Source organism: Podarcis muralis, chromosome 14 (genome assembly GCF_964188315.1).
Source record: "Podarcis muralis chromosome 14, rPodMur119.hap1.1, whole genome shotgun sequence".
Lineage (NCBI taxonomy): Eukaryota > Metazoa > Chordata > Lepidosauria > Squamata > Lacertidae > Podarcis > Podarcis muralis.
In genome coordinates this window covers 42,491,085-42,508,904 of record NC_135668.1, presented here as the reverse complement: position 1 = coordinate 42,508,904, position 17,820 = coordinate 42,491,085, and the positions used below count along the sequence as shown (strand labels likewise).

Sequence of the window (17,820 nt, the reverse complement as noted above, 5' to 3'; positions counted from 1 at the left end):
GTCTCTTCTTGGGAGGAACAGCATCAATTTCCACTTGAAAATATTTGTCTTGTCTTTCAAAATAGTTTTTCCTACAGTACTGTATTATTTCTTTTGCAATCCAGGGTCTAATGGCAGCTGTCAGGGAACTGACATCAGAGACACGGGAGAGGGAGAGGGTCTCAGATTCTGCAGGTGAAGGTCCTAGCACAAGGGGGAGACTCAGCTTGGTGGAAGGGGAAGGAAATACGCGTGACACCAAGAGTCCAGGAGAGCAATGGGAAGAGGAGGTGGAAGGGCTCCGGGATTCTTCCCTGGAAGTCAGTGAAGAGAGCCCAGGCACTCCGCTACCCACGCCCACCCTGCGCAGGAGACTCCCGCGCAATGAGAGGCGGAGACGATTAGGTGTCAAAAAGCTTTTATGATGAGTTTGGCCTGGCCCAATGCGAAAAGCGTAAGGATCCATGAGGATCCGTGCTTCAAAACTACGTTTTTGGGCCACGGTATGGCCAGGAAGCCGTGGATCTCAGTTTTTTGTGGTCCGGGCTGTGCCGCCGGCGATGATGTGTGATTTGATGGTGAATTTGGGCTGATCTAGTGCAAAAAGCGTGAGGATCCATGAGGATCCGTGCTTCAAAACCACGTTTTTGGGCCACGGTATGACCAGGAAGCCGTGGATCCGTGATTTTTGTGGTGCAGGCTGTGCCCATGGCTATGACGTGTGATCTGACGGTGAGTTTGGGTTGGCCCAATGCGAAAAGCGTGAGGATCCATGAGGATCCGTGCTTCAAAACCATGTCTTTGGGCCATGCCGTTGCCAGATAACCGTGGACCTGAGTTTTCTGTGCTGCAGGCTGTGCCCCTGGACATGATGTTTGATATGACAGTGAATTTGGGGTGGCCTAATGCAAAAAGCGTTAGGATCTGTGCAGATCCGACCTTCAAAACCACGTTTTTGGGCCATGCCGTTGCCAGATAACCGTGGACCTGAGTTTTCTGTGCTGCAGGCTGTGCCCCTGGACATGATGTTTGATATGACAGTGAATTTGGGGTGGCCTAATGCAAAAAGCGTTAGGATCCGTGCAGATCCGACCTTCAAAATCACGTTTTTGGGCCACGGTATGGCCAGGAAGCCGTGGATCCATGATTTTTGTGGTGGATGCTGTGCCCCTGGCCATGATGTTTGATCTGATGGTGACTTTGGGCTGATCTAGTGCAAAAATAATGAGGACCCATGAGGATCCGTGCTTCGAAACCACGTTTTTGGTCCATGGCGTTGCCAGATAACCGTGGATCCGAGTTTTTTGTTGTGTAGGCTGTGCCCCTGGACATGATGTGTGATTTGACGGTGAGTTTAGGGTAGCTCAATGCAAAAAGCGTGAGGATCCATGAGGATCCGTCCTTCAAAACCACATTTTCGGGCCATGGATTTACCAGGAAGTCATGGATCCGTGACTTTTGTGGTGTAGGCTGTGCTCCTGGCTATGATGTGTGATTTGACAGTGAGTTTGGGGTGGTCCAATGCAAAAAGCGTGAAGATCCATGAGGATCCGTGGTCCGGAACCACGTTTTTGGGCCACGGTATGGCCAGGAAGCCGTGGATCCGTGATTTTTGTGGTGGATGCTGTGCCCCTGGCCATGATGTTTGATCTGATAGTGACTTTGGGCTGGTCTTGTGCAAAAATCATGAGGATCCATGAGGATCCATGCTTCGGAACCACGTTTTTGGGCCACGGTATGGCCAGGCAGGTGTGGATCCGAGTTTTTTGTGGTGTAGGCTGTGCCCCAGGCTATGATATGTGATTTGACAGTGATTTTGGGTTGGCCCAATGCAAAAAGCGTGAGGATCCATGAAGATCCGTGCTTTAAAACCACGTTTTTGGGCCATGGAGTGGCCAGGAAGCCGTGGATCCGAGTTTTTTGTGGTGTAAGCTGTGCCCCTGGACATGATGTGTGATTTGACGGTGAGTTTGGGTTGGCCCAATGCAAAAAGCGTGAGGATCCATGAGGATCCGTTCTTGAAAACCATGTTTTTGGGCCACGGTATGGCCAGGAAGCCGTGGATCCGTGATTTCTGTGGTGGATGCTGTGCCCCTGGACATGATGTGTAATTTGACGGTGAGTTTGGGTTGGCCCAATGCAAAAAGCGTGAGGATCCGTGAGGATCCATGCTTCGAAACCACGTTTTTGGGCCATGGAGTGGCCAGGAAGCCGTGGATCCGTGATTTTTGTGGTGGATGCTGTGCCCCTGGCCATGATGTGTGATTTGACAGTGAGTTTGGGTTGGCCCAATGCAAAAAGCGTGAGGATCCATGAGGATCCGTGCTTCAAACCCACGTCTTGGGGCCATGGAGTGGCCAGGAAGCCGTGGATCCATGATTTTTGTGGTGCAGGCTGTGCCCCTGGCCATGATGTGTGATTTGACGGTGAGTTTGGGATGGCCCAATGCAGAAAGCGTGAGGATCCATGAGGATCCGTGCTTTGGAACCACGTTTTTGGGCCATGGAGTGGCCAGGAAGCCGTGGATCAGAGTTTTTTGTGGTGTAAGCTGTGCCCCTGGGAATGATGTGTGATTTGACGGTGAGTTTGGGTTGGCCCAATGCAAAAAGTGTGAGGATCCATGAGGATCCGTGCTTTGGAACCACGTTTTTGGGCCATGAAGTGGCCAGGAAGCCGTGGATCCGAGTTTTTTGTGGTGCAGGCTGTGCCCCTGGGAATGATGTGTGATTTGACGGTGAGTTTGGGTTGGCCCAATGCAAAAAGCGTGAGGATCCATGAGGATCCGTGCTTTGGAACCACGTTTTTGGGCCATGAAGTGGCCAGGAAGCCGTGGATCAGAGTTTTTTGTGGTGCAGGCTGTGCCCCTGGGAATGATGTGTGATTTGATGGTGAGTTTGGGTTGGCACAATGCAGAAAGCGTGAGGATCCATGAGGATCCGTGCTTTGGAACCACGTTTTTGGGCCATGGAGTGGCCAGGAAGCCGTGGATCCGAGTTTTTTGTGGTGCAGGCTGTGCCCCTGGGAATGATGTGTGATTTGACGGTGAGTTTGGGTTGGTCCAATGCGAAAAGCGTGAGGATCCATGAGGATCCGTGCTTTGGAACCACGTTTTTGGGCCATGGAGTGGGGAGGAAGCCGTGGATCCGAGTTTTTTGTGGTGCAGGCTGTGCCCCTGGGAATGATGTGTGATTTGACGGTGAGTTTGGGTTGGTCCAATGCAAAAAGCGTGAGGATCCATGAGGATCCGTGCTTTGGAACCACGTTTTTGGGCCATGGAGTGGGGAGGAAGCCGTGGATCCGAGTTTTTTGTGGTGTAAGCTGTGCCCCTGGGAATGATGTGTGATTTGACGGTGAGTTTGGGTTGGCCCAATGCAAAAAGCGTGAGGATCCATGAGGATCCGTGCTTCGGAACCACGTTTTTGGGCCATGGCATTGCCAGATAACCGTGGATCCGAGTTTTTTGTGGTGTAAGCTGTGCCCCTGGGAATGATGTGTGATTTGACGGTGAGTTTGGGTTGGCCCAATGCAAAAAGTGTGAGGATCCATGAGGATCCGTGCTTTGGAACCACGTTTTTGGGCCATGGAGTGGCCAGGAAGCCGTGGATCAGAGTTTTTTGTGGTGTAAGCTGTGCCCCTGGGAATGATGTGTGATTTGACGGTGAGTTTGGGTTGGCCCAATGCAAAAAGTGTGAGGATCCATGAGGATCCGTGCTTTGGAACCACGTTTTTGGGCCATGAAGTGGCCAGGAAGCCGTGGATCCGAGTTTTTTGTGGTGCAGGCTGTGCCCCTGGGAATGATGTGTGATTTGACGGTGAGTTTGGGTTGGTCCAATGCGAAAAGCGTGAGGATCCATGAGGATCCGTGCTTTGGAACCACGTTTTTGGGCCATGGAGTGGGGAGGAAGCCGTGGATCCGAGTTTTTTGTGGTGCAGGCTGTGCCCCTGGGAATGATGTGTGATTTGACGGTGAGTTTGGGTTGGTCCAATGCAAAAAGCGTGAGGATCCATGAGGATCCGTGCTTTGGAACCACGTTTTTGGGCCATGGAGTGGGGAGGAAGCCGTGGATCCGAGTTTTTTGTGGTGTAAGCTGTGCCCCTGGGAATGATGTGTGATTTGACGGTGAGTTTGGGTTGGCCCAATGCAAAAAGCGTGAGGATCCATGAGGATCCGTGCTTCGGAACCACGTTTTTGGGCCATGGCATTGCCAGATAACCGTGGATCCGAGTTTTTTGTGGTGTAAGCTGTGCCCCTGGGAATGATGTGTGATTTGACGGTGAGTTTGGGTTGGCCCAATGCAAAAAGTGTGAGGATCCATGAGGATCCGTGCTTTGGAACCACGTTTTTGGGCCATGGAGTGGCCAGGAAGCCGTGGATCAGAGTTTTTTGTGGTGTAAGCTGTGCCCCTGGGAATGATGTGTGATTTGACGGTGAGTTTGGGTTGGCCCAATGCAAAAAGTGTGAGGATCCATGAGGATCCGTGCTTTGGAACCACGTTTTTGGGCCATGAAGTGGCCAGGAAGCCGTGGATCCGAGTTTTTTGTGGTGCAGGCTGTGCCCCTGGGAATGATGTGTGATTTGACGGTGAGTTTGGGTTGGCCCAATGCAAAAAGCGTGAGGATCCATGAGGATCCGTGCTTTGGAACCACGTTTTTGGGCCATGAAGTGGCCAGGAAGCCGTGGATCCGAGTTTTTGGTGGTGTAAGCTGTGCCCCTGGACATGATGTGTGATTTGACGGTGAGTTTGGGTTGGCCCAATGCAAAAAGTGTGAGGATCCATGAGGATCCGTGCTTCGGAACCACGTTTTTGGGCTATGGCATTGCCAGATAACCGTGGATCTGAGTTTTTTGTGGTGCAGGCTGTGCCCCTGGGAATGATGTGTGATTTGACGGTGAGTTTGGGTTGGTCCAATGCGAAAAGCGTGAGGATCCATGAGGATCCGTGCTTTGGAACCACGTTTTTGGGCTATGGCATTGCCAGATAACCGTGGATCTGAGTTTTTTGTGGTGCAGGCTGTGCCCCTGGGAATGATGTGTGATTTGACGGTGAGTTTGGGTTGGCCCAATGCAAAAAGTGTGAGGATCCATGAGGATCCGTGCTTCGGAACCACGTTTTTGGGCCATGGAGTGGCCAGGAAGCCATGGATCCGAGTTTTTTGTGGTGCAGGCTGTGCCCCTGGGAATGATGTGTGATTTGACGGTGAGTTTGGGTTGGTCCAATGCAAAAAGCGTGAGGATCCATGAGGATCCGTGCTTTGGAACCACGTTTTTGGGCCATGGAGTGGGGAGGAAGCCGTGGATCCGAGTTTTTTGTGGTGTAAGCTGTGCCCCTGGACATGATGTGTGATTTGACGGTGAGTTTGGGTTGGCCCAATGCAGAAAGCGTGAGGATCCATGAGGATCCGTGCTTTGGAACCACGTTTTTGGGCCATGGAGTGGCCAGGAAGCCGTGGATCCGAGTTTTTTGTGGTGCAGGCTGTGCCCCTGGGAATGATGTGTGATTTGACGGTGAGTTTGGGTTGGCCCAATGCAAAAAGCGTGAGGATCCATGAGGATCCGTGCTTTGGAACCACGTTTTTGGGCCATGAAGTGGCCAGGAAGCCGTGGATCCGAGTTTTTTGTGGTGCAGGCTGTGCCCCTGGGAATGATGTGTGATTTGACGGTGAGTTTGGGTTGGCCCAATGCAAAAAACGTGAGGATCCATGAGGATCCGTGCTTTGGAACCACGTTTTTGGGCCATGAAGTGGCCAGGAAGCCGTGGATCCGAGTTTTTTGTGGTGTAAGCTGTGCCCCTGGGAATGATGTGTGATTTGATGGTGAGTTTGGGTTGGCACAATGCAGAAAGCGTGAGGATCCATGAGGATCCGTGCTTTGGAACCACGTTTTTGGGCCATGGAGTGGGGAGGAAGCCGTGGATCCGAGTTTTTTGTGGTGCAGGCTGTGCCCCTGGACATGATGTGTGATTTGACGGTGAGTTTGGGTTGGCCCAATGCAAAAAGTGTGAGGATCCATGAGGATCCGTGCTTCGGAACCACGTTTTTGGGCCATGGAGTGGCCAGGAAGCCATGGATCCGAGTTTTTTGTGGTGCAGGCTGTGCCCCTGGGAATGATGTGTGATTTGACGGTGAGTTTGGGTTGGTCCAATGCAAAAAGCGTGAGGATCCATGAGGATCCGTGCTTTGGAACCACGTTTTTGGGCCATGGAGTGGGGAGGAAGCCGTGGATCCGAGTTTTTTGTGGTGTAAGCTGTGCCCCTGGACATGATGTGTGATTTGACGGTGAGTTTGGGTTGGCCCAATGCAGAAAGCGTGAGGATCCATGAGGATCCGTGCTTTGGAACCACGTTTTTGGGCCATGGAGTGGCCAGGAAGCCGTGGATCCGAGTTTTTTGTGGTGCAGGCTGTGCCCCTGGGAATGATGTGTGATTTGACGGTGAGTTTGGGTTGGCCCAATGCAAAAAGCGTGAGGATCCATGAGGATCCGTGCTTTGGAACCACGTTTTTGGGCCATGAAGTGGCCAGGAAGCCGTGGATCCGAGTTTTTTGTGGTGCAGGCTGTGCCCCTGGGAATGATGTGTGATTTGACGGTGAGTTTGGGTTGGCCCAATGCAAAAAACGTGAGGATCCATGAGGATCCGTGCTTTGGAACCACGTTTTTGGGCCATGAAGTGGCCAGGAAGCCGTGGATCCGAGTTTTTTGTGGTGTAAGCTGTGCCCCTGGGAATGATGTGTGATTTGATGGTGAGTTTGGGTTGGCACAATGCAGAAAGCGTGAGGATCCATGAGGATCCGTGCTTTGGAACCACGTTTTTGGGCCATGGAGTGGGGAGGAAGCCGTGGATCCGAGTTTTTTGTGGTGCAGGCTGTGCCCCTGGACATGATGTGTGATTTGACGGTGAGTTTGGGTTGGCCCAATGCAAAAAGTGTGAGGATCCATGAGGATCCGTGCTTTGGAACCACGTTTTTGGGCCATGGCATTGCCAGATAACCGTGGATCTGAGTTTTTTGTGGTGCAGGCTGTGCCCCTGGGAATGATGTGTGATTTGACGGTGAGTTTGGGTTGGTCCAATGCAAAAAGCGTGAGGATCCATGAGGATCCGTGCTTTGGAACCACGTTTTTGGGCCATGGAGTGGGGAGGAAGCCGTGGATCCGAGTTTTTTGTGGTGTAAGCTGTGCCCCTGGGAATGATGTGTGATTTGACGGTGAGTTTGGGTTGGCCCAATGCAAAAAGCGTGAGGATCCATGAGGATCCGTGCTTCGGAACCACGTTTTTGGGCCATGGCATTGCCAGATAACCGTGGATCTGAGTTTTTTGTGGTGCAGGCTGTGCCCCTGGGAATGATGTGTGATTTGACGGTGAGTTTGGGTTGGCACAATGCAGAAAGCGTGAGGATCCATGAGGATCCGTGCTTTGGAACCACGTTTTTGGGCCATGGAGTGGCCAGGAAGCCGTGGATCCGAGTTTTTTGTGGTGCAGGCTGTGCCCCTGGGAATGATGTGTGATTTGATAGTGAGTTTGGGTTGGCACAATGCAGAAAGCGTGAGGATCCATGAGGATCCGTGCTTTGGAACCACGTTTTTGGGCCATGGAATGGCCAGGAAGCCGTGGATCCGAGTTTTTTGTGGTGTAAGCTGTGCCCCTGGACATGATGTGTGATTTGACGGTGAGTTTGGGCTGATCTAGTGCAAAAATCATAAGGATTCATGAGGATCCGTGCTTCGGAACCACGTTTTTGGGCCAGGGCGTGGCCAGGCAGGTGTGGATCCGAGTTTTTTGTGTTGTAGGCTGTGCCCCTTACTATGATATGTGATTTGACGGTGAGTTTGGGTTGGCCCGATGCAGAAAGCGTGTGGATCCATGAAGATCCGTTCTTGAAAACCACGTTTTTGGGCCACGGTTTCGCCAGGAAGCCATGGATGCGTGATTTCTGTGGTGGATGTTGTGCCCCTGGACATGATTTGTAATTTGAAAGTGAGTTTGGGCTGATCTAGTGCAAAAATCATGAGGATCCATGAGGATCCGTGTTTTTTAACCATGTTTTTGCGCCCCTGCGCCCCCCCCGAAACAGTGGATGCGTGATTTTTTTGATGCTTTCTACAGAGTAAGACATGGTCTACAGTATCATGGTGGTTTTATTTAATTTGAATGAAAAAATCATATGAATTCACGAGGATCCGTGTAGATCCGCCTTTTACCTTTGTCCCTGAAAAGACTAGCAACCTAAAAATGTGGTGACGAAGGCGCAGAGAGATTTAAGCTGAGGAAGGTTTAAAATGTTTTAAAGGCACCTCCCAAAGAGCAACAAAATCGGGGCTCAACGGGCGGGCGAGATAGGACAAGCTGCAGCATATGAGCATCCCGTTCCCATCCGATGGCCAGAGTGAAATATCGGGTTGGGGAGAGAAGGAAAGAGAAAGAGAAAGAGACCACGCTGCCCTGTTGAATCTCCGCCTGCTCGCTTTCCCACAAACGCAGAGCACGGAGTTGGGTGGGTGCGATATTCGGGAGAGCTGCCCCTGTTGAATCTCTGCTCCAAGTCCCGAGAGCCCCTTTCTTGTCTGCCACCCCATACTAGAACTGACCCGATGGGGTGGGAGTTAGGGGAAGGCCTCGCTTTCTTTCCTCCACCGAAGTTGAGGCCTCCGGAGGCCAGCAAGCGGCCCTACGACTTCCCTTCCCGGCCCTCCTACCTCAGCCCGGCTCGAGCGCCGCAGCGGCCCTCCCGCCTCATTCTCTCACCCGCCGGCGTCGCTCCTCGCGCGGATGAGCCGCCGCGCCGCGCCCTGAGGAGGCCGGGCCCGCCTCTCCCGTCAGGGCCTACAAAGAAGCAGCAGCAGCGCCCGGCAAAGGGGAGCGGGCGGTCCTCGTGCCCGCCTCGCCCGCCTCAGCCTGGCTCCTCACACTGCCGGGCCGAGCGAGAGCCAAGCTCCCCTTCTCTCGCCCTTGTCCACGGGCGCTTCCTTCCCGCCGCCTCGAGGCAACCGATAAAATATACCCACACACAACTCACACACCCCCAGTCGGTATTCTAGCAAGGTGCTTTTCTGTGAGGGGAAAAGAATGTATATATAGAGGGAGGGATATACGTAACCTTTTTTTTTTTTTATAAACGTGCACGCGCGCGTAGAAACGGTAAATTTATTTTTAACGGCAGTTTGTAAGGCCTCAAGGCAGGGCACGGTTAATATACGGTACTTTTTGAAAGCCAACGGAAGCCGGTGAAACGCCTCACGCGTTTTAAGGAAATTACTGTATTTAGCAAAGGAGGATTCCATCGTTAAGTCCCCGTCTAAAACAGGAATCACTGGCAAGCAACCCGATTCGTAAGAGACCAGTGTGCACGTGTGCATATAGATATATCTTCCACAAGTATAGCTGTATATATGTGAACATTTGGCATGCCCCTACAATCGGCTGTAAGCGGTTTGCAAAGGTACAAAGAACAAAAATCAAAACTGCAAAATCTTACTTCAGTTAAAGTGGGATAAAAAGAAAAAGGATTCAGTAGGCTTTGGAAGTGCGTGTGTATATATGTGTGTATATATGCATACCCTTTATATACACATACAGTAAATTGTGATAGAATATGCACATTAGGTTGGCCGTTTATGTCGCGCCCAAAGAGGAAGTGCATCAACAAAAATGGAATAGATTTGCAAAAAAAAATGCATATTCTAATTTATATGTATTTAATAATCATGAAAATTTAAATAGAAATACAACACATTTCACTCTAATGGAGAAGGCTGTGCCCAGGTGAGTCTGCCCAGGTGTGGCTGCTCAGTCTCTTGTCGGGATGCTAGCTTTGGACCATGGGCAACATCAAGGGACCCCAGGCTCTACAGTGGTAGATCCAGCCAGATGGTTCTTATGTTTCCATGCGTTCTGTGGACCGTGAGCTGGCTGACCCTATCTTAAAAACTACAGAGGAGGAAAGTCATATATAGTGGTACCCCAGGTTACATACGCTCCAGGTTACAGACGCTTCAGGTTACAGACTCTGCCAACCCAGAAATAGTACCTCAAGTTAAGAACTTTGCTTCAGGATGAGAACAGAAATTGTGCTCCAGCGGCACAGCAGCAGCAGGAGCCCCATTAGCTAAAGTGGTGCTTCAGGTGAAGAACAGTTTCAGGTTAAGAACAGACCTCCAGAACGAATTACCGTATTTTTCGCTCTATAACACGCACCCGACCATAACACGCACGTAGTTTTTAGAGGAGGAAAATCCGTAGGCATGCCACCCGTAGGCATTCCCTGCATAACACGCACAGACATTTCCCCTTACTTTCTAGGAGGAAAAAAGTGAGTGTTATGGTGCAAAAAATACGGTAAGTTCTTAACCCGAGGTACCACTGTACTTAGGGCTTTTAAATATTTAAACCAGATTTTGACTCATTTTTGACCTTCAAAAAGAGGGTACCTTCAAATCAGAATGTCCTTCAAATAGAGGACAAACCAGCTAAAAGCATTTAGAAGCAATCACATACCCCCACAGTTACGACTTCCATGGTTGTCATGGGCAGTATCTCTCAGCCATCAAATGTCTGGGCAAACAGGAATGTTTTTTTAAATTCTTCCTGAAAACTAGCAATGAGGAAAACAGGCACACCTCACCAAGGAGGGAATCACAGCCAAGAAAGCCCTGTCATCCGTCAATGCCAACTGGGCAGCAGACAGAGGTGGAGGCACTGACAACCTCCCCTGCCAATTAATTGTAGAACCCAAGATGACTGATAATTGGTGGAGTCACTTTCAGGTACTTGGGTCAAAAGCCATTTAGGGCTAGTTTTATAAGCTAGGACTGCTGACACCTTGAATTGGGCTTGGTACGACAGTTCCAGCCAATGCAAAACTATCGGGACTGGTGATACATGGTTGCATCAGGCTGTCCTACTTATCAGCCAAGCAGCAGTAGTCTTCTGCATTAGCAGAATTTGCACAACTAAATATTTCCCCATCCTGAAGTGTTAAGATTCCCTGCCATCCCATTGATTCAACTCTCCTCTCAGCTCTACATTGAGTTGATAATTCATCCTACCACATCAATGGGACTTTCAGTTGTAACTCTTTCACAAACAGCAGCTGAAAGAGATCAGGACTAGAAAAAGCTGCTGTTCCAGCCAACTGGGTAGATGGGGGGGGGGGGGGGAGAGAGAGAGCTGGAAGAGAAGGGAAGGGAGAGAGGAGTCATTCTACGTTGCCTAGTGACAATAATGCTGTCACCTTGGCTACCCAGACTGAGAAGTGAGAGTGTTATAGAAGTTCTTTTTGACGTTCAAGCAGCCACCAGGCACAGAGGCAGGTAACTAGGGCAGCAACAGGTAGAAGTATACCCACTCCCCACTCCCTAATCCCTTAATGTGCACTCAGTAAGGGTGTTGGGAAGGGCATAACAGGCCAGGGTCTATTTTGCTTTCTCATAATCACTCTGGGATTGCATGAACGTCCAGCTCCCTTCTCTAAGAGTGTGAACTTGCCCTGTTTCCAACTATTCCACAAAAGGTGCGGGGGGGGGGGAGAGTTGGGATCAGATTTGATAGGAGAATTAAAACACTCAGCAAGAAGGAGAAGTGGCAAGAAGTTGGAAGAAGAATAGGAGCTTGGAGAGAAAGCAAGCAAGTTTTTATTATTATTTAAAAAAAAAAAACCAAGCCAAGAGCAGAGATGACAAAATGGCATAGAGTGAGAAGTACAGATCAGGTGGACATTCAGAGTTCTGGTGGTGTTAAAAAGTGACAAGTGGTAAAAAAAATTGAGCAGGGGAGGACTAAAGGACTCTCTGGAACTTCTGCCAAGAAAAATCAGCAGCAGGATAAATCATTACTAGGATAGAAGGCATAGATTTGGCAAGCTTAGATAGAACAAAGATGGAAGACTCCTTAATTCCAGCTGATGGCTTGAAAGGATGTTGGGAAAATATACTTGGAATAACAGCCCCATAGGATTTTGAATCGAATATGAATCCTGAAACGATTCCCTAATCTCTGTGTTTCTAGGTGCTTAGAACAAAGCGTTAGCTAAGAATTTATTGTAGGAAAGATACACATCTCACAAGTACTTTTGAAGTAATCCAAAAGCAGCTGGAGCCAAATACACGTTCATAATGAATCCAGGAGAAGCTGCCAAGATTACAAGGGTAAGTGGATGTGATTTGACTGTGTTTGGACCTTGGGATGAAGACAGTAAGCTGAAAGGGATTTGAAAATCTTGTGTGAAGGCCCTCCTTATCGTGTTAGGAGTACTTAATTATTCTTGCTACTGAGTTCGGAATTCAGATGCTTTGTGGGATTAAATATTGATGAGAGTTCCCTCCTTTTGCGAAGTATGCTGCTGTCAGGTGTAATAAGCTGGAAAGTATTAGTTTAGGGAATTGGCTTATCCAGTGTACATGTCTGGAAGAAACAGATTCAAAAGGATTAGTTTTTAGTAGCATCTGTCTCTGCATATTGATTAGCTTCTGCTTAAACACTTTGGCTTGTCTAGCTTTTAAATGAAAGCATGGGACTGAAGCAAGAGGAACTAAGAGTTGGGGTACCAGAGGCTGGTAAAAGACCTTTCTCTGCTTGAGACCCTGGAATGCTGCTGTCAATCCTAGAATCACAGAGGTGGAAGGAACCTCAGTGGCCATCTAGCCCAACCATTGCTAATGGAGGTAGCCATCCAGACTCTACCTAATGAAGGAGAGTCCACCCCTTGCTAGGCAGTGTACTCCACTTCTGGGCAGGTTGTATACTGTCAAGAAGTTCTTCCTAAGGGTAGACAGTACTGGGCAAAATATAAGACAGTTTTCCATGTGCATATGGATTGCACTGTTTTAGATTTCCAGTGGGATCTCAGATGATCATATGTACATCCTTAATAACAGTAGTAATAATAGTCCTCCCCACTGGAAACTAGCACATCAGGGCATGGACCCAGGGAGTGGTCTGAATGGACCTGATGCTGCTGCCTTCTTGGATTTCAGACCATCCATTCATATGGTTTTTCTTTAAGCTGGTTTTATATTTTTGGGTTGCTTTTTAGTGTTTTTATCATTGTGATGTTGGTGCTGTAAACTGAACTGGTAGCACACTGGTGTAGAGTGGTTTAGAAACTGAATTAATAATTTTCTTAAATGTAACCTGCCTTGAGTTCCATGATGGATGAAATATGGAATATATAAATCACAATGGTTTCTTGTTGTAGCCTTTCCCAACCTCCAGATGCTTGAAACTATGACCAGCTGCAGCCAGCATGGCCATTGGACTGATGGGAACTGTAGTCCAATAATAATAATAATAATAATAATAATAATAATAATAATAATACTTTATTATTTATACCCCACCCATCTGGCTGGTTTCCCCAGCCACTCTGGGCAGCTTCCAACAAAACATTAAAATACAATAGTCCTTCAGATATTAAAAGCTTCCCTAAACAGGGCTCCCTTCATATTGAGCTTGTGGTGGTGACTTGGTAAATTTGATGAGCAGTAGAATCAACACAGGAAAGAAGAAAATACTTCTTCACAGAGCACATAATTAATTTGTGGATAATTAACAGCCCCAGGATGTGTGGATGGCTGCTGATTAAATGGATTTAAAATGGGATTAGACAAGTTTATGGAGAACTGTCAGTGGCTGTAATAATTAAACAGAACCTCTATATTCTAAGGAAGCTTCATCAGAGGCAGCGTATCTTGAAATGTCAGTTGCTACAAAAAAGCACCTAAGGAAGGCAGTTGCATTCATGCCCTGCCTGTGAGCTTCCAGGAAGATGGACCTTTAGTCTGATCCCTCAAGAGTCGTCCCCCCCCCCATGCAAAGAGCTTCCTTTTTAAAAATGTGTGAATAAACATTCAAACATAAGAACCCACTTCTGCACTCTGAAGTGGTAGAGCCGGGATGGTTGTTTATAACCTTGGTAAGAATTTTACCTGAGTGTGTGTGAAGAAGACAATCATACACAGAGCTTTTTTAGAATACCAATTAGTACTGTTCAAATTGAAAAATATGAGCACCATAAGCAGCTTGTCTTTTGTGTTTAATTATGTCCACCATTCAATTATGATATATACATAATTCAGGATTTCACAGGTATTTTGATACTGATGTGTCCATTAGGGCAAATGGGGCATTGCCCTGCCAACCTCCATATGCCCTCAGCTAACTTCCACCTGCCTGCCTTTTTTCTTACAATCACTCCAGAAGGTGGCTCTGACTGTCAGCCTCCTTGCCCTTAGTCTCAGTGTTGCTCTTGTAGAATTCAGAAGGGAGGAGAATTAGTTGGCTCTATCATTGGCTGTCCCCTTCATGGATCACTGCCTTGCCGTGGCGAAGGGGCTTGAAGATCTCAGAGAAGCTATGAACTATGCCGAGCAGGGCATCCAAGATGAACACGTCATAGTGGAGAGTTTTGACCAAACGTGATCCACCTGGAGGAGGAACCGGCAAGCCACTCCAGTATCCTTGCCAAGAAAACTCCATGGACAAAGACAACAGGCATATAAAAGTTATGACGCTGGAAGATGAGCCCCTCAGGTCAGAAGGCGTCCAACATGCTACTGGGGAAGAGCGGAGGGCAAGTACAAGTAGATCCAGAGCTGATGAAGCGGCTGGGCCAAAGCCGAAAGGACGCTCAGTTGCGGATATGCCTGGAAGCGAAAGGAAAGTCCAATGCTGTAAAGAAAAATATTGCATAGGAACCTGGAATGTAAGAACCATGAACCTGGGTAAGTTGGAGGTGGTCAAAAATGAGATGGCAAGAATAAATATTAACATCCTGGGCATCAGTGAACTAAAATGGACAGGAATGGGCGAATTCAGTTCGGATGACAAGCACATCTACTACTGTGGGCAAGAAACCCGTAAAAGAAATGGAGTGGCCCTCATAGTCAACAAAAGAGTGGCGAAAGCTGTACTGGGATGCAATCTCAAAAATGATAGAATGATCTCGATACAAATCCAAGGCAGACCTTTTAACATCACAGTAATCCAAGTTTATGCACCAACTACGGGTGCTGAAGAAACTGAAATTGACCAATTCTATGAAGACTTACAACACCTTATAGAAGTGACACCAAAGAAGGATGTTCTTCTCATTATAGGGGATTGGAATGCTAAAGTAGGGAATCATGAGATAAAAGGAACAACTGGCAAGTTTGGCCTTGGAGATCAAAACGAAGCAGGGCAAAGGCTAATAGAGTTCTGTCAAGAGAACAAGCTGGTCATCACAAACACGCTTTTCCAACAACACAAGAGACGACTCTACACATGGACATCACCAGATGGGCAGCATCGAAATCAGATTGATTATATTCTCTGCAGCCAAAGATGGAGAAGCTCTATACAGTCAGCAAAAACAAGACCTGGAGCTGACTGTGGCTCAGATCATCAGCTTCTTATAGCAAAATTCAAGCTTAAACTGAAGAAAGTAGGAAAAACCACTGGGCCGGTAAGATACAATCTAAGTCAAATCCCTTATGAATACACAGTGGAAGTGACGAACAGGTTTAAGGATTTAGATTTGGTGGACAGAGTGCCTGAAGAACTATGGATGGAGGCTCGTAACATTGTACAGGAGGCAGCAACGAAAACCATCCCAATGAAAAGGAAATGCAAGAAAGCAAAGTGGCTGTCCAACGAGGCCTTACAAATAGCGGAGGAGAGAAGGCAAGCAAAATGCGAGGGAGATAGTGAAAGATACAGGAAATTGAATGCAGATTTCCAAAGAATAGCAAGGAGAGACAAGAAGGCCTTCTTAAACGAGCAATGCAAACAAATAGAGGAAAACAACAGAACGGGAAGAACCAGAGATCTGTTCAAGAAAATTGGAGATATGAAAGGAACATTTCGTACAAAGATTACTATAATAAAAGACAAAAGTGGAAAGGACCTAACAGAAGCAGAAGACATCAAGAAGAGGTGGCAAGAATACACAGAGGAACTATACCAGAAAGAAATGGATGCCTCGTACACCCCAGGTAGTGTGGTTGCTGACCTTGAGCCAGACATCCTGGAAAGTGAAGTCAAATGGGCCTTAGAAAGCACTGCAAATAACAAGGCCAGTGGAAGTGATGGTATTCCAGCTGAACTACTTAAAATTTTAAAAGATGATGCTGTTAAGGTGCTACACTCAATATGCCAGCAAATTTGGAAAACTCAGCAGTGGCCAGAAGATTGGAGAAGATCAGTCTACATCCCAATCCCAAAGAAGGGCAGTGCCAAAGAATGCTCCAACTACCGCACAATTGCACTCATTTCACACGCTAGCAAGGTTATGCTTAAAATTCTACAAGGAAGGCTCAAGCAGTATGTGGATCGAGAACTCCCAGAAGTGCAAGCTGGATTTAGAAGAGGCAGAGGAACCAGAGACCAAATTGCAAACATGCGCTGGATTATGGAGAAAGCTAGAGAGTTCCAGAAAGGCATCTACTTCTGCTTCATTGACTATGCAAAAGCCTTTGACTGTGTCGACCACAGCAAACTATGGCAAGTTCTTAAAGAAATGGGAGTGCCTGATCACCTCATCTGTCTCCTGAGAAATCTCTATGTGGGACAAGAAGCTACAGTTAGAACTGGATATGGAACAACTGATTGGTTCAAAATTGGGAAAGGAGTACGACAAGGCTGTATTTTGTCTCCCTGCTTATTTAATTTATATGCAGAATACATCATGCGAAAGGCTGGGCTGGATGAATCCCAAACTGGAATTAAGATTGCCGGAAGAAATATCAACAACCTCAGATATGCAGATGACACAACTTTGATGGCAGAAAGTGAGGAGGAATTAAAGAACCTTTTAATGAGGGTGAAAGAGGAGAACGCAAAATATGGCCTGAAGCTCAACATCAAAAAAACGAAGATCATGGCCACTGGTCCCATCACCTCCTGGCAAATAGAAGGGGAAGAAATGGAGGCAGTGAGAGATTTTACTTTCTTGGGCTCCATGATCACTGCAGATGGTGACAGCAGCCACGAAATTAAAAGACGCCTGCTTCTTGGGAGAAGGGCAATGACAGGCCTAGACAGCATCTTGAGAAGTAGAGACGTCACCTTGCCAACAAAGGTCCGTATAATTAAAGCCATGGTCTTCCCAGTAGTGTTGTATGGAAGTGAGAGCTGGACCATAAAGAAGGCTGATCGCCGAAGAATTGATGCTTTTGAATTATGGTGCTGGAGAAGACTCTTGAGAGTCCCATGGACTGCAAGAAGATCAAACGCATCCATTCTTAAGGAAATCAGCCCTGAGTGCTCACTGGAAGGACAGATCGTGAAGCTGAGGCTCCAGCACTTTGGCCACCTCATGAGAAGAGAAGACTCCCTGGAGAAGACACTGATGCTGGGAAAGATGGAGGGCACAAGGAGAAGGGGGCGACAGAGGACGAGATGGTTGGATAGTGTTTTCGAGGTTACCAGCATGAGTTTGACCAAACTGCGGGAGGTAGTGGAGGACAGAGGTGCCTGGCGTGCTCTGGTCCATGGGGTCACGAAGAGTCGGACACGACTAAACGACTAAACAACAACAACGTCATTGGCTGTAGCTCAACCAGCCTCCTACATTTGACCTCTATGACTTCTCTTCTACCAAATTCAGTAGCCACCAACCTCCACTTATTTCAGTCAAGGAAATTACCGGCTAGCACATCTGCTATTTTCCTTCTCCACCCCACTCCATTTCCAAAAGAGCAGTCCTGACTGTTGGCTCCCCCCTCTGTACTCTCAGCATTGCCCCCTGTAGAACTCAGGAAGGAGGAGGGTGAAGGGCAAAACTAGAATTTGTTGGCTCTGTCTTTGGGTCTTGCTGAGCCTATCATTAGCCTTGGCTTCATTCACCTACTTACTGTTGGCTTCCCTGCCTTCT

The 17,820-nt window shown here is 48.0% G+C and overlaps 2 protein-coding genes across 5 annotated transcripts in view; one reads left to right on the top strand and one right to left on the bottom strand.

Annotated features, from left to right (window-relative positions):
• Positions 1–8,986, bottom strand: part of LDAF1 (lipid droplet assembly factor 1) — a 29,337-nt gene extending 20,351 nt beyond the window's left edge. For 2 of the 4 annotated variants that reach the window (XM_028707098.2, XM_028707103.2), the window contains exon 1: positions 8,669–8,986. The gene's annotated coding sequence lies outside the window, so the exon portion shown is untranslated. Of the gene's footprint in view, positions 1–8,560 lie in introns of all 4 variants that reach the window. The other 2 variants (XM_028707101.2, XM_077918542.1) reach the window with 2 other exon arrangements.
• A 2,505-nt stretch (positions 8,987–11,491) lies between these two features.
• Positions 11,492–17,820, top strand: part of DNAH3 (dynein axonemal heavy chain 3) — an 83,918-nt gene continuing 77,589 nt past the window's right edge. Inside the window, exon 1 of the mRNA XM_077918533.1 lies at positions 11,492–12,115. Within this exon, the coding sequence (XP_077774659.1) occupies positions 12,083–12,115 (33 nt within the window). The 5' untranslated portion in view covers positions 11,492–12,082. The remainder of the gene's footprint in view (positions 12,116–17,820) is intronic.